General features: G+C 46.2%; 1 protein-coding gene across 2 annotated transcripts in view; it reads right to left on the bottom strand.

Moving 5' to 3' along the window:
* ZC3H4 (zinc finger CCCH-type containing 4) overlaps positions 1-16,003 on the bottom strand; it is a 748,106-nt gene that overhangs the window by 67,922 nt on the left and 664,181 nt on the right. For both annotated transcript variants that reach the window (XM_069644536.1, XM_069644535.1), the window contains exon 12: positions 14,335-14,558. In XM_069644536.1, the coding sequence (XP_069500637.1) occupies positions 14,335-14,558 (224 nt within the window). The remainder of the gene's footprint in view (positions 1-14,334; positions 14,559-16,003) is intronic.

Genomic DNA, 16,003 nt, shown 5'->3' on the forward strand with positions numbered 1-16,003 from the left:
CAATTTGTAGCATTCCAGAATGGCTAAAATAATCCATCTGGAGATGGCTTGTTTGGTTATTGGTAATCCCAATTTATGTCCTGCGTAACCTACAAAGAGTTGGTCTGCTTGTCTAATTTTAGCAAGTCTACCGATATAAAAACTCAAGGCTCGCTTAGGGTCCACCCTGTGTAGTCTCTCTTCCTCTTTCCCCGGATGGGGAGGAGGATAGAATGAAGGTAGTCATCTTCTGAGTAATGTGAAATTTCCGAAACTAAATTTGGGAGGAAGTTAGGCTTCACCTGTAGCACTACTTTGTCCTTGTGAAAAGTTGTATGAGGAGGCTTACAAGACAGGGCTTGTATCTCGCTAACCCTTCTAGCAGATGTTAATGCTACCAATAAAACAGTTTTGAGGGTGAGAAACTTCAATGAACAAGAGTGGAGTGGTTCAAAAGGAGCACCTTTTAGGAAGTTTAAAACTAGATTTAAGTCCCATAAGGGAACTTGGAATGGTCTTGGAGGGTAAACATTAGTTAGACCTTTCAGGTATTGTATTACCAATGGAATTTTGAAATACGATGGCTCCTCTGCAGTGCGCTTAAAGATCGATAGTGCTGCGAGATAGCCCTTAATAGTGCCAATTTGAAGGCCCGAATTTGCCAAATAAAGTAAGAAGGATAATACCGCAGGTGTACCACATGAAAAGGGTTTGATATTCTTTCCTCTGCACCAGCTGCAAAATTTATTCCAACGGCAGCGGTATACAGTCTTAGTTGCTGGTCTTCTGGCCGAAAGCAACACCTCCATGACGTCATCTGGAAGGTCCCAATCCTTGTACCTCAACCTTTCAGATACCAAGCGTGAAGGTTGAGGGTCTTGATGGCTGGATGGAGAACCTGACCTCCCTTCTGCGAGAGAAGATCCTCTCTGTACGGTAGACGAATTGGAGGACAGATGGACATGTCTAGAAGGTCCGGGTACCACGTTCTCCTGGCCCAATCCGGGGCAATTAGGATCATGGTCTCGGGAAACCTTCTCAACCTACTGATCATTTGAGGAATGACAGGGACCGGAGGAAACGCATACAGAAGTGGGAACTCCCAGTCCACTACGAACGCGTCTCCTAGAGCTCCTCTCGGGGGAAATTCCCTTGAGCAAAATCTGTCGCACTTCCTGTTGATACTGGTGGCGAACAGATCCACTTGAGGGGTTCCCCAAAGGGCGAAGATCTCCTGAAGGACTTCCTGAGCTATCTCCCATTCGTGGGAGACTGTGTTTTGCCTGCTCAGAGCGTCCGCTGTCAAGTTCTTCTCTCCGGCTAGGTGAATTGCCGATAGAGAGATTCCTTCCTGAATTGCCCAAAACCAGAGCTGCATCGCCTCTCTGCACAGTGGCAGTGACTCTACGCCTCCTCTTTTGTTGAGGTAGTGCATGGCCACTGTATTGTCCGTCATTATCAGGACGTTTCTCCCCCGTACAGACGGCAGAAAAGCCTTCAGTGCCAGTCTGATGGCTCTCAGCTCCAACGGGTTGATGTGTAGTCTGGACTCCGATGGAGACCAACGACCGCTGATGGTCAAGTCGTTGGCATGGGCTCCCCACCCCGTGAGTGAGGCGTCTGTGACTACTGTTATCTCCGGCCATAGTTGCCAAAACAGTTCTCCTTTCAAGATGTTCTCTGGAGAGGCCCACCATTGAAGGTCGTGGGCTACCTTGTCCGGAATCCGGAGGAGATCTGTCATCCTCCCTGAGAATTGTGACCACCGAGTCCTCAGTGCCCACTGAAGGGATCTCATTCTAAGGCGAGCCTCTGGCACAAGGAATATGCAGGATGCCATGAGGCCTAGCAACCTCAAAAAGTCGTAGGCTGGGAGACGTTGGGCATCTTGAAACCTGGTGATCATCTGCAGAATATCTTGAGCCCTCACCTCTGGTGGCGAGGCTTTTCCCAGGGACGTGTCCAGGACTGCTCCAATGAACTGGAGTCTCTGTGATGGTATCATCTGTGACTTCTTTAAATTGAGGGAGAAGCCCAGCCTGTGAAGGGAGTGGCAGACATAATCTAGTTGGATCTGAGCTTGTTCCGAAGAAACTGCTCTGATCAACCAATCGTCCAGGTAGGGGTAGACGTGAATCCCTTCCCTCCTCAGACTTGCAGCCACAACCGACATTAGCTTGGTGAAGACCCTCGGGGCGGAGGTCAGCCCAAATGGCAGAACTCGAAATTGATAATGAGATTTGCCAATTGCGAACCTCAGGTACTTCCTGTGCTTGGGATGTATAGGCACATGGAAATAGGCATCCTGAAGGTCCAGAGATACCAACCAGTCCTGAAGCTGGAGGGCCTGATGGATCTGAGAGAGAGTTACCATCTTGAACTTGTCCTTCCTGAGGAACTTGTTCAATTCTCCTAAGTCCAGGATGGGTCTCAGTCCTCCGTCTTTCTTTGGTATGAGAAAGTAGGTGGAGTACCAGCCCTTGTTCCTGTCCGCTACAGGTACCGGTTCTATGGCACCTTTGCCTAGCAGGTCTACAACTTCCTGCAAGAAGAGCAGATCTGGCACTTTCAGAGAGCTGTTCCCCAGTGGATGTCTCTGAGGGATGCGTAGAAAAGGCAGGCAGTAACCTTGGGCAACTGTCTCCAATGCCCAAGCATCTGCCGTAATAGCCTGCCATTCCGTCAGATGGTGAGTTAACCTGCCCCCTACAGGTGTCTTGTGATGGGAGACCTCAGAGTGGTTTGGGAGCGGCTGATGCAGTTGCCGAAGGTAAAGAGGCTCCTGCTCCTGCTGATGCGGCTTTCTTTCCTTTACCTCATCCACCACGGGTACATTTTCCTTGGCCTCTTTGAGTCGGCCGTCCTCTGCCTCTTCCATATGAGGAATAATAGCGAAAGGACCTTCCTCTCCAAGAGGATCCTGAGGGACGAAAATTAGTTCGTCGGATTGCAGCTCCTAGTGACTTAGCTGCTGCTTTAGATGTTTGTAGTTTTTCCAAACTGTCATCCGCCTTTTTACCAAATAGGGAAGAACCGTCAAAGGGCATATTTAAAAGTCTGGCCTGTACGTCAGAAGCAAAGCCGGACTTTCTCAACCACGCATGCCTGCGGATTGTGGTACTTGCCGCCATGGCCCTACTGATACTGTCAGCAGAATCAATGCCAGTTTGAAGGGACTCACACATTGCATCTTTACCATCTCTGATGATATTTAAAAATGCGTCCCTTTCTTCTCCTTCCAGTATGCAGTCAGCCGCTGATGAAGCACACTCCCAAAGGGTGTGGCTGAACCTAGGGAGCGTACAAGTTGCATTAATAGATTTTAAAGCCATGCTACAGGCTGAGAAGACTTTTTTAGCATGGCATCATATTTTTTATCATCCCTATCCTGAGGAGCAGTGGGGTAAGCAGAAGTACTGCCTGACGAAGTTGCAGCCTGGACCACAAGACTCTCTGGAGTAGGGTGCTTAGAGATAGGTATTCAGGGTCAGCAGCAGATACCCTATATTTCGCTGACAACTTCTTGTTAACCGCAGGGACAACTTCAGGAGTTTCCCAATTAGTTAAAATCTTTCATTGTAAAACAGAATGAAAGGGAACCACAGGATCCTCCTGTGGACCTTTATCCAGAATATCTGTGAGGTCATCCCGTTGAAAAACAGGTGAAGGCGCAGACCAACCCATGAACTCCATAATTCTTGACATTAGGGTTCTATAAGGGGTATCAGCGTGTTCCCCTGTGTCTGGTTTGACAAATTCCACTTCTGGGGAAGTGTCTAGGCCACTTGCTTCCTGTAATGCATCCTGAAGGTCTTTCAACCTTCTTTCCTCAGAGGCAAAAGTCTCTGGTTCAGGTAATGTGGTCCTCTGCAGCCCAAAAGGCCTTTCTTGATCAGAATCTTCCCTTTCTTCAAAAAATGAAGTTAAGGGGGGATGCTCTGGTCTGTGAAATGGTATAAAACCCATCTCTAAGGCAGAGGGAGCCATCATCAGTGGCCTTGAAAAGGTCGATGTCATCGACGCCGATGTAAAAATCCTCAAAGGCGCCGACAACGGCGTCGAGAAAACTGGAAGAGGCCTCGAAGAACTCGAGAGGATTGGAATCCTGCTCGAGGATGTCGACGACGTTCTCGACGTCGTGTCGGAGGCTCTCGGAGTAGCCGTGGGTCTTTCTTTTATCGGCGTCGACGCCGGCGTCGACTCGATCGACGGATGCGTCGAAGAACCCTTCGATAACAGCGTCGATGGCGCCGATCTATGTTTCGAAGGGGCTTTCGACGATGGCGTCGAATATGCTTTACTTCCCGATGGCTTATGGCGCTTTCGGGTCGACTCTTTCGCCGGGTGCTTCGACTCGCAGCTTTTTGATTTTTTGGGCTTTTCACCCGGGGTATCACCCTCAGCTGACTTCGAGGGGGACGAGGCCGCTTTCTCCAAGACGCTTAGCATCTTTTTTTTTAATTCCTCCCACTCAGCTTGAGAGCTGTGTTTAGTGGGGCAATTTACTCTTTCAGGGGAACTAGAAGACAACGATAAAGGGGATCTTCTTCGTCTTTTTTTCGAGTGTCTAGACCTTGACGAGTGGTGGGAGCCACTTCGAGACCTAGACCGAGAATGCTTTCGACGGTGAGGAGACGAATGTCTCGACTCTACAGTGGAAACTTTTGAGGAAGTTAAAATTGACTTACCTCTCTCGAGCTTCCCCTTACGCTCCTTCAAGGCTTTCGCCGTCATGGATAGGCATTCCTCACACTCCGAACACTGGTGTTCGATTCCCAGACACCACAAACAGATCCTGTGAGGATCCGTCAACGACATTTTCTTCCCAGTCTCTGCATTTTTTGAAACCGGACCGAGGAGTCGTCAGATCGGAGGAGGAAGCTATCGAGTACGAGTCGGTTTTCTCAAGGAAATATGAATATATATCGACTGATGAACTGAGCAACGGTATTCCGAGGCACACGAAGCGTGGAAAAACGGAACTGAGCAACGGACGCTGCGCGTGGCCATTTATAGGCATGATGACGTCGGCGTCGATACGGTGGCCGTCGAGGAGCCTCTACTCGATGGACGTCGACGCACAGCGCCCTCTACTGGGAAAAAAATTTCCGAGGCCAGCAAGCTGGAGATACAAATATCATAGATAAGGAATACGTCAGAGGACACAATCCCTTCGAAATGTTGAATTTCAAGTACTGAACCATTTTTCAGAGGTGCGAAGAAGTTCCAATAAGCATGCAGAGCATGGAAAAATGGAACTGAGGTCACAGGCGTGGTGCGGGCTACACGGGGCGTGGTGCGGGCTATTTGTACCGGTGTCAACTTCACGTCTAGCCCTGATGCTGAGAGGAGTCCAACAACCTCCATGCCAAGACCGCACAATGTCCCCTGGTGGCAAAACATTTCTAAAATCTGCTGCTGCAGAAGAATATATATAAGCTGAGGAATCCATGGTAGTGATGTTGCTGTGCGACACAGAATGAAGCTTGGGTGGTGATGTAATTGGATGTAGCCCAAGCTGGTAATGTGTCATCCAGAAAATGTGCAGGTTAAGTGTTGGCTTTGAGGTTCTTAATGTGAAACTTTAGATAATGAGAATACATTCTTGATTTCAGCTGTATTAAAAGGGTTTATTTCAAGAGTGGAATGTCCTTCATTTTGTTAGACCTCTGACTAGTTGATGAGGATAAGGAGTAATGAAGATTTACCATGGTTATGCCAAGAGTCTTTGTTCCCTCAGTGAAAATGGGAAGTTTATTCCAAAATGGTCGGTGCTGCATATTCTTCCGTTAGGGAGTGTCTGTACTTTCGGTAATGAACAAAAAACTCCACGCAAATATCTGCAAAACAATTCTATGTATTGGGCATCTTCTACAGATAGGCCACACACTCAAAACTACCTTAATGCGGACAAGCATAACAACCAACATGGCTTCTGATGCTTTAAACACAGGTTGACATAGCTTGTGTAAATATATTTCAGATCACAAAGTTGATTACTGGTTTTGGTGAGTTATGGGGACTATGATGTATATTCACCTTTAATTGTAAGCCAAATGGAGAAGTTTGTTTCATTTACAATGCAGAAAATGTATCCTAGGTTGATTTTTACTGAAGAAGAGGTAGCCCATGCTATCAAGTCCCTACCCCCTGAACAAAGCTCCAGGCCCAGATGGGTACACTGCAATCTTCTATAATCCATTCAGGGCCATCATAGCTCCAGATTCGACCTTAGTGTTCAGCCAGATAGGGAGTTGGGGCAAAATCTCCCCATCGATGGAGGAAGCCAGAATGGTGCTCTTCCAAAAACCCAACAAGGATCCTACACAATGCGATTGTACCGACCAATAGCGTTGATCAACTGCTCAAGTTGGCCACCTGTTGTTCGAGGACATGGATCTCCTTTGCATTGTTGGTGCTGGTGTCCGTGTTAGATTTCACCGCCCCCTCCAGGCTGCTTGTGCGTTCCGCCTGTCCCCTGACATCTTGTCTCAGCAGGGAGACTTCAATGCCCACTGCTTCAATTTTAGCCTCCAGGGAGGTGCGTAGGTCCAACATCGCAACCCCCCAAGATTCCTTCAGCTCCGTAATGGCTTCTAAAATCTGATGATTATCAGCCGCCGTGGCGCCCTCAGCCTGTGCCATCGGGTCTTTGGTTGCGATGGCCGCAGGAAACTGTTGTGTTTTTGCAAAAATATCCATTGTGGGTTGTTTGTTCTTATTCTTACCCACGGCCCCCCGTGCCGCCATTTTCCGGCCTCCATTGGGTCTCCCTAGCGTCCGAGTGTCTCCCCAACCATAATTTCCGCTCTTTACCGACTGTCGTGGTGATCTCCAGGCAGTCGCGACATCCGCCTCCTCTCACCGCTGCTAGTTGCTGATCAATGCCGATCGAGCGCTTCTCGTGCTTGGCGAGGTGCGGCCTGCATTTTCACACCTCTGCTGCCCTCGGGCCCCTGCCATCTGGGCCAGCACCCAAGCATCCACGACCCAAGGCCCACAGCCCACAGGGGTTTTGTTCCGTCTTCACCTCGCCATTGTCGTTCTTTCCCCGTGGCCGCCGCCTCTATTCGTCCTCTTCGGGTACCCTAGTTTCGTTTCCTTTGTTGTCGGCCATCTTGTGTGACAATTGACCGAACTGCCGCCGTCGTTCGTTGAGCAATTCCTCCAGACTCCCGCTTACGATTCTCTCGATCTTTATACAATGAGCAGAGCATACATTCATGTGCGTGTGTGATCAATTCTGGAACCAATGGCGCACTTTCAAAGGTAGTTTTTACGGATCATCTGTTGGATCCTCCGGAGCTACATGGGAAGCACGTCCTACTCCATGGCTGCTCGAGCCACGCCCCCCTCCTCAAATAAATGTATTTGCTTCTCCCACCTCTTGCTCTTCAGAGCCCAAGATCAATGATGTGTTTGTCCAGATCAATGCAGCCCAATAGAGGGCAGGATTTTCCTTTACCACTAGGACTGCGTATCATTTCAGAGGATTCTTGGACCCTCTCTGTTGTGTCCCAGGGGTATCATCTCTCGATCCTGCCAGTCCTCTTCTTCTCATCGTCTTCTCCAGGACGGCTCTGCCATGGTCTTTTGTGAGATTTTCAATCTTGTGCAAATCATAGGAACAGATTAAGTCCCTTCCTGGAAAGAGGAAGCCGGTTTTAGTCTTGCATTTTTACTTTCTCAAAAAAGTTTTGACCTTTCTTTTTTTAATGCCCCTCTGCCCCCCTTGGGTTTTGCCAACACAAATACAGAAGGCCCTGGACAGGGGAGCTAGGTTGTGCGCTTCCTGCGATTCTTGCTGGGGGTCGTAACTTTTAGAAGCCGGTTCTTTCCTTTGGTCTGAATGCAGCGCTGAGACTTTTTACCTTAATGAGTCTAGTTCCAACCATTTGCGGGCTCAAGCATTCACGTTTATCTATAGCTGTACAACAGGCTTGCCAGAGCAGAGGCCTTTCATCATACGAAAACATCTCTTCAACTATTACCCAAACTGTTGTACAGCCAGGCTCGTCTTGCTTATGCCCCACTCAGGACATCAGGTTTCTAGGCTTCCAATGGGACTTGAGCATACAAGGGAAAGGATTCAGGAGTTTAAATTCAGATTCTTGAGTCATAAAGAGACCTCAGCTTGGCGATCCCAACTCTCATCTTCATGGGATCAGTGGGTGGACAAACAGTGTACAAAGATGTCAATTCCTCTGGATCTGGAGTTGGAATTGCTTTGGTGGAACGTTGAGAGCAAGTTGGAAGTTCCTTTCCAGGAGCTTCCTCCTATACATATGATGTTATGTTATGTAGATTTGTTACGTGCACATTCACCCAAGGGCATCTTGGCGTGAGGAAGAACACAACAGGACTGTAGCCAGTAAAGATATTAACAAAAAAAGAGTAGTTTTAAGTAGACAACAGAAGTCCAAGTGGTTTTCAGTCAATTTAAGTTTAAGTGGAAGACTGTTCCACAGTTTACCAGCTGCTACAGAGAAGGCCCGGCCACCAACTCTATGAAGGGGGTACCTAGAGACTACGACTAAGCGGTTACCACCAGAACGGAGAGTTTGGTGGGGAATACAAGGCTGGAACTTAACCTGGAGGAATTCAGGTCCAACCTGATAGTAGGCTCGGTGAACGAGACATGGAGATTTGAAAACTAGGCGCTGTTGCACTGGCAGCCAGTGTAGGCAACACAGTACCAGGCTGTAGTGGGAGCAATAAAGGATTGCAGTGGCAAGACGAGCAGCCAGGTTCTGTAACAACTGCAACCGATGGATAAGACCAACCGGCTGTGCCAGATGGAGAGCGTTACAATAGTCAATCCTACTAGAAACAAGGGCAGCCATCACTAATGGACGAAGCATGGGTGGAAGAAAGGTAGAATCTTACGGAGAACCCGCAGCAAAAAGTGTCCATACTGAAATACTGCACTCACCTGTGAAGCCATGGAGAATAAGGCAGACGAATAGACCCCTAGGTTTTACACCGCAGTCATCGGTGTGGGAAATACACCCAGTGAAGTGGGCCAAAAAGAAGAGGACCAGGAGTCTGATGCAGACGAGGGTCCAACCACCAGGACCTCCGTTTTATCCCTGTTAAGCTTGAGCCAACTGGTGCCCATCCAGTCACACATGGCCGATAGGCAGACACACAGGCGAGACGACACTCCATCACGGTCGACATCTAATCGGACAATGATTTGCACGTTGTCCGCGTAAGAGTAACACCTAAAGCCATGGGCGTGGAGAAGAGCTACCAGGGAGCAGAGGTAGATGTTGAATAGCATTGGGGACAAGGGGAGCCCTGGGGGACCCCACAAAAAAAGAGCATGAGAGAGAAAGAAAAGAAGGCAAGGATACGGACTGACCATGACCGGTCAGGAACCAGGTGAACCAACCCAGTACAGGACCAGAGATTCCAATGGAGGCCAGGCTAGAGAGGAGGAGGTGGTTGACGGTATCAAAAGCCGCTAATAGATCGAGCAAAATGATGACACTCGACTGGTCTATCATGGGTTGGGGTGTGACTCTAGGACACCTTGAGACTCATGCTCTTTGAGTCCAAAAGAAAAATATTTGCATATGAACGTTCTGAGGCTTTTAGCCATTTTCGGGGAAAAAAAACAATTTATGGTATTCTGATCTTTTAAAGAACTTGAAAAAAGATTATCGTAATAAAGCGAAGAACTGGCTCAAATTCAGAAACCTTAAAGATCGCTAGGCCGGTAAAGTAGCATTGACTACAAAAAAAGGAATTCTTTCAGCTTCAAATCGGTTTGAGATTTCTAAAAACAGATTGAAAGAACATTTTGTCGTCAATAAAAATATTTCTGCCCCATACGTGTATTTCACTTAGTCTTACAACATCACTTAAACCGGCGAACAATTTTAATGCATGTTTTAAGACAAAAGTCAATTGCATACGACAGAATATTGACTCTCAAATTACAACTCCACATGCCTCAGGATTCGACAGCGAAATGGCATCATTTTCTTTACCTACACCTCTTACCTACATCTCTTAAATTCACTTTTACTTCAGTCAGTGTAGAAGAAATTGAGATATTGTGCCTCATTATACATTTGCTGGTCTGGAAACAAGGCGGATTGGCAAACTCTGAGTCTGCCTGCCGTGGCCACTGAGCCCGACAGGTCTGACCCTGCCGGGTGCAGTGGCCACAGTAGGCAGACCGGTCACGGAAGCACCGGCACCGCTACCAGCGGTGCCGGTGCTTCCGTGTCCCCATTCCCATAGAGTCCTACGGGACTGGGGACTTACATTTTACCAGCACCTGACTTCTGGGGCCGCCGGACTGGGAATCTCCCGGTGGCACGGGAAGTCAGGCGGCAGTAAAATATTACGAGTCTGGCGGGCAACCCGCCCTTAGCACTGGCAGGGTTACCGCTGGACTCGTAATGAGGGCCATTGATTTTATAACTAAAATCTACAACCCATGATCATGATCCATTCCTACCATGCATTGCCAATAAACAGGCTTAATTTCTTAAGTGATTTTATCGCTGCCTTTGTCAATGCGGCATTGGTTGAAGGCTGTATGCCTTTAAACATAAAACAAATCCTACTTGACTCCACTACTTTAAACATTTTCACTTGACCATAATGTTCTCTCCAATTAACGACCTACTGCAGGGTTTGGTGTGGCCAGCCAAAATTCCAGAAAAAATAGTGACGAGACAACTTCAGAATTTTTTGGAAAAAAATGAAATTCTGGATACCTATAAATTCGGTTACAGGCCTGGTCGGGGCACTGAGTCTGCCTTGGTGGTGGTCTGGGACGATATTCTCCAGACCACTGACAATGGAGATATAAGCATGCTAGCCATGCTCGATTTGTCTGCAGCATTCGATACGGTCGATTTCGAGATTCTCATATCTAGGTTGACCAAAGTGGCTTGGGTATCTGTGGATTATTTGAAGTGGTTCTCTCCTCTTTCTTGACAAATCGGACTCAGCGAGACAAGATGGGAACATGCTACTCTGATTCTTTACTTGTTCTTTAAGATGTTCTACATGGGTCCTCTCTTTCCCCCTTTTTGTTCAATATCAGCTGACTGTTCAATATCTTTTCTGAGTTTGATCCACGTTTTCACTCTTACGCCGATGACGTGCACATTTATGTAGGGCTCAATAACCCTCCAGAAGCCATTAACCAGGTGCTAGCTTGCGTGCAAAAATAAAACATTGGATGGTTGAAAATAAGCTCCAGCTTAATCCTTCTAAAACAGAGGTGTTTGGCCCCAAAAAAATTGACCGACTAGTTTCCATCCTGTGATTCCCCGTTCTGCCATGTTTGACATTCCGACCACTTTTTCTACTAAGGTAAACTTAGGTTGTTTTCTGGCAGGCAAATCTAGGCTGCAATGCACATTTTAGTGAAGTGGTCAAATCCATTTATTATTAACCCTTAAGACCAATTATGCCTCTATTTTCAGAATCAAAACGTTCTGCAGTTATAGGGACCCGGGTCAATTCCACGTTGGATTACTGCAACACGCTATTATTGGGCGTCCAACTGGTCAGATTTACCGCTTCCAGGTTGCTCAGAACGCTGCGATCAGACTTATCCACAATCTTCCAAGCTCTGCCTCTATTCCTCAATATCATAGGAATCTTCACGGACTGCCTGTCCAGCAGAGGATTTTTTTTAAAGATCCTCTGCTTGATTTTCAAGTGTATTCATGCCACTGCCTCCAGTTATCTAGTGTCTAAAATTTCTCCCTACAGTCCATCTCGCTCTCTTCGATTGACTGGTCAAAACCTGTCATCCACTCCTTTTTCCCATTTTGTGCACCGAGGAGACAGATGTTTCTCCAATCAGTGGCCCCCCATGCATGGAATCCCTTGCCTATTGAACTCCAAAAGATCGTCTCTTTGTCTTTGTTTTGGAAAAAGCTGAAAATGTATTTATTTCAGTGATTTCCCTTAGCGGATTCATTACTATTCTCTGTGCCTGCAAGTTTGGACTTCACGTCTGGGCCTAGATGCAGTTCCTGCTTGGTTTCTTCACAGATTTCGGCTTTATAAATTCAAAAATCAAATCAAGGCTTTGAAATCAGCCATGCCCATTGTTTGAACCTCTTCTGCTGTGATAAGGACTAACAGCTTAACGTCCATGTTCTACGTCAAGGAGCCAGGGGAACCTACCCCCCGCCCCCATCAAAACCTCTGCCAGCTGGCTATTCAAATCTGCAAATCTGGAAGTGGGCCAGTTCAAACCAATGGCTACAACATATATTAAATTAGCGTCACCTTCAGAGCTTTACACGGTTTTTCATAAAGATACAGTGGTTCTTAGAACTCATCCTTCTTTTTTGCCCAAAATCATCTCCTCTTTTCACATAAATCAATTTGTCGTTCCTAACTTTTTACCCTCTTTGCAGACAGTGTGAGAAAGCACCTTGCACTCTCTGGATATGAGACGCTCATTTAAGCTTTATTTGACCCATTCTAGACAGTTTAGAAAATGAGACAATCTGTTTGTAATGTTCGGTGGGCAACAGCCAGAATCCCAGGCTTCTAAAGCAATAATTAGACGTTGGATTGTCTCTTGCATTGTGGAGGCTTACAAAAAGCACCTTGGGCTTAAATGTGCATATAGTTAGAGCGAAGGCTACACACATCACATTCCAGAGCAATGTCCACTGGGAAATCCTCAGCAAGACCGGAACGGTATCTGGGTTATCCATCGAAAATTGATTCATCGAATTGAAATCCAACGGAATGTATTAATTGAAAGTCATTTCCATCGAAATGCACTTTCATTGAATATATTTAGTTGGATTTCGATCAGGGTTGGAGTTAGGTGGGATTGTGCGGCTCGGGGGGGGACCCCCGTCCCTAAAAATAAATAAAATATTACATGAAGCTGCCCAGTGCCAAAATACTTTAAAGATTTCAGGACTGGACACATCCATGTAACATTTTAACGTTAAAAATAAATTACATCTTTTACATTTAAAAGTACATATCCATCGAAACTTGTCCATTCCTATATTCAATTGACACGTTTCGATGGGAAAAAATAGCATTTCGATGTATTTATTTTCGTTGTATTTTTTTCGATGGATTTGCTTTTCGATGGTTGGGATTCAATGGAAAGACCATAGACCGACCGGAACCTGTACCTGTGCCTGCCTTTAGCAGGCATTACTGTATGTACATTGCTGCAAGGACAGATGCCGAATGTGGACATGCGGTCTTGCAAAACATGTCTAGCTAGGGATATGTTCCTGTCTCCTGGGATTATTTAGTGCTTTTCAATTCCCTATAAATATGGCTAAAAGGTGACAGGACGTAGGAGTAAGAAAACTTCTCACCATAGTGACGACTTCTGTACTCCTTCTGTTCATAGTCTCCTTTCCTCTTTGCCGGGGCCAATAATACTTTTTAAGCTGTGAAAAAAGAGCGCCAGTCCTGTCCTCTTGTACAGACTCCCATAAGTATGGAGCAAAGAGGGCTATGGACTAGAAGTACAGAAGTTAATGAGCTCAGTAACATTTTCTATTTACCAGGCATTTCTATCATAGGCCCAGGCACACTTGCCAATTGCCAGATATTGGGTCCATATGCCCAGGTACCATTTACCACGTATTTCCAAAATATCATTGGTTAGGTATTGCTTTGATATAATTGGTATTGCCATTAAAAGCCCAGAAACTAAGATTTGGCATGAAAAGCCTAGGCTCTCACAACCCATTGTTATCCAAACCTCATGTTTACTCACACCATTGCATGTATTAGCAACAAAAACCAAGGTACTCAAATCCTCGAACCCCCAGGCTCACAGAAAGGGACCAGGCCAATGGCTGCCTGGAAAAGAAAGCAACAATACTGCGAACCTCTCACTGGCAGTGGAAGACGGGTGCAGGGTCTATATAATCACACTGCCCCATCCACTTCAGTGATGTTGCTGACTTTATGACAAACAGCCAAAGAGGCAGACGGAGCAGAAGAAAAGCAGTAACAGAATTATACACGACTGTGTAGTGCACCTCCACCTTAGGAGATACCAAAGTCAATCTCAACAGTTTTGAGGTGTTGAGAGATATAGGTTTTTGGCATTGCAGTGTCACTACTGTTGGGTTAGATGCAACGTTCACTGCTGAAACAATGTCACACAGTTACCAGTCATTTTGTGAAGGGCGTTCAAAGCCCAAATAGCTACACCATTATGGGACTGCTGCAGTTTGTCTCTGGTATAAGGAATGAAGAAAAAAAGACACAAAAGGCTTCATATGTATGCATTACGAAAGCATCACCTTTTTATTAGTGCCAGCATTTAACAAGCCAACGTGGGCAGCTGGGGATTGTGATGGCTGGAAGTGACTAAAGCCATACCTGCATTATCCACCACATTTGGATCAATTTCCATAGCAGATTCCTTGTAGAACTCATCAAAGAAATCTTGTCCAGTTGCGCCAGGAGAGAGAATGCCATCGTCATCTGAGCCAAACGGCACCAAGGGAGTTTCGGTGCCCACCTCCTGATGCATAGACCCAGGAGTTCCTGAAGGGGTCCCATTAGGTGCAGGGAATCGAGTTGTAGTAGGTTGACCAGTCGGCCTGAAAGAAATAGCACATACAGATGTTATATATATATACACACACACACTGGGAGAGCTGGGGGCATTGCCTGTTAACAATAGGTTGCATGTCCATGTTGGATTAGCAGAACAAAAGAAACTTGTATGCATTGAGACATTGCATTAGCTCTAAGATAAATTTCATATTTCTCATTTTCAAACACAATCTAGTCAGATGCAAATGTTAAACAAGAAAAAAAGACACTACAAGCAAATTAGTACATTTTGTGCTTAAACAAAAAAATAGGAACAAGAAAGTTCTCATGATAAATCATTGGACACATATTCGTTCACTGTTGGCTCCTTGACATTCTCAGCTTCTAGAAAGAAAGGAAACATTCTAAAGCTTTAAATATTTTACATCAAAAGAGATCCTTTGTGCGTACCCCTTATACAGTAACACTTTTAGGAACAAACATTTCTTCAAATACTATTTTATTACACAATGAATGTATAACCTATCTGGATCCCTAAGCGGAAGAACACCCTTTCCTTAAGTGTGGGGTGCCTGTCCCTAGGAGCGAGGTGATGGAATGCCTATCTAACAGGGAAAGAAAAGTAGGCTGTCCCTATATCTACAATGTATATTTCTTGGTGGAAAAACAGGCTATAGTAAAATGCAAAAAAATGACTCAACCATATCTATTTATATCCCAAAAACATTTAGTGGAGTAGCTATTTCCTCGGGGTGAGGACCCCGTGTTTGATTTATTGACCTTCCAGGAAGTGTGTAAACAGTATTTCTATAGATCTGGTAGTCTTTAGTTATTAAATAAATCCGGGGACAGGAGAGAGATGGTTCCCATGCAACATTAACCGGACGGCAGGCACACAGGACTGGCTTCCAGTGCACTTAAGTTGAAGAGCAACAGTTTGCACAATGGTCCCTCGTAGCTCGGGAAGAGGTCTCCTCGCAGGTCCTCTCTGGATCAGTACTTGGAAAAACACGGCAGCCTTCGGATTACAGTGAAGAAATTGCAGCAGCATACTTCACCTCCAGCTGGACTTCAAGGAACAGCTTCTTCTTGCTAAGCTTCGACTTCAACTTCTGAACAAATTGTTAAGTGAGAGATCCCCAGATATACACCTCTGTTACGCATTCACTTTGGCTGAGCCAGGCTCAGTCACCCAAGAAGGGCATTCATGCAGGCAGGCAATCAGGCTCACAGGCATTCAGGCCCTTCACTCCACCCAGACACCCATAACAAGGAATGTGGTTTGGGGTAGGCACACAGCCTTTCAGCACACGACACTGCATTCATGTCAGTTTCAGTAAGGGCTGTCTCATTCATTGTGTCACACAAACAGAAACCAGACACCCATAACACAGAATGTGAGTTCACTTCAGTGTACATTCATACAGGTTCCACCCCTAGGGTCTACACACAACACAGCCCCTGGAAAGGCTCCAGTCAGTATGACAGA

Source organism: Ambystoma mexicanum, chromosome 2p, assembly GCF_040938575.1.
Source record: "Ambystoma mexicanum isolate Mex_15411 chromosome 2p, UKY_AmexF1_1, whole genome shotgun sequence".
NCBI classification, from domain to species: domain Eukaryota; kingdom Metazoa; phylum Chordata; class Amphibia; order Caudata; family Ambystomatidae; genus Ambystoma; species Ambystoma mexicanum.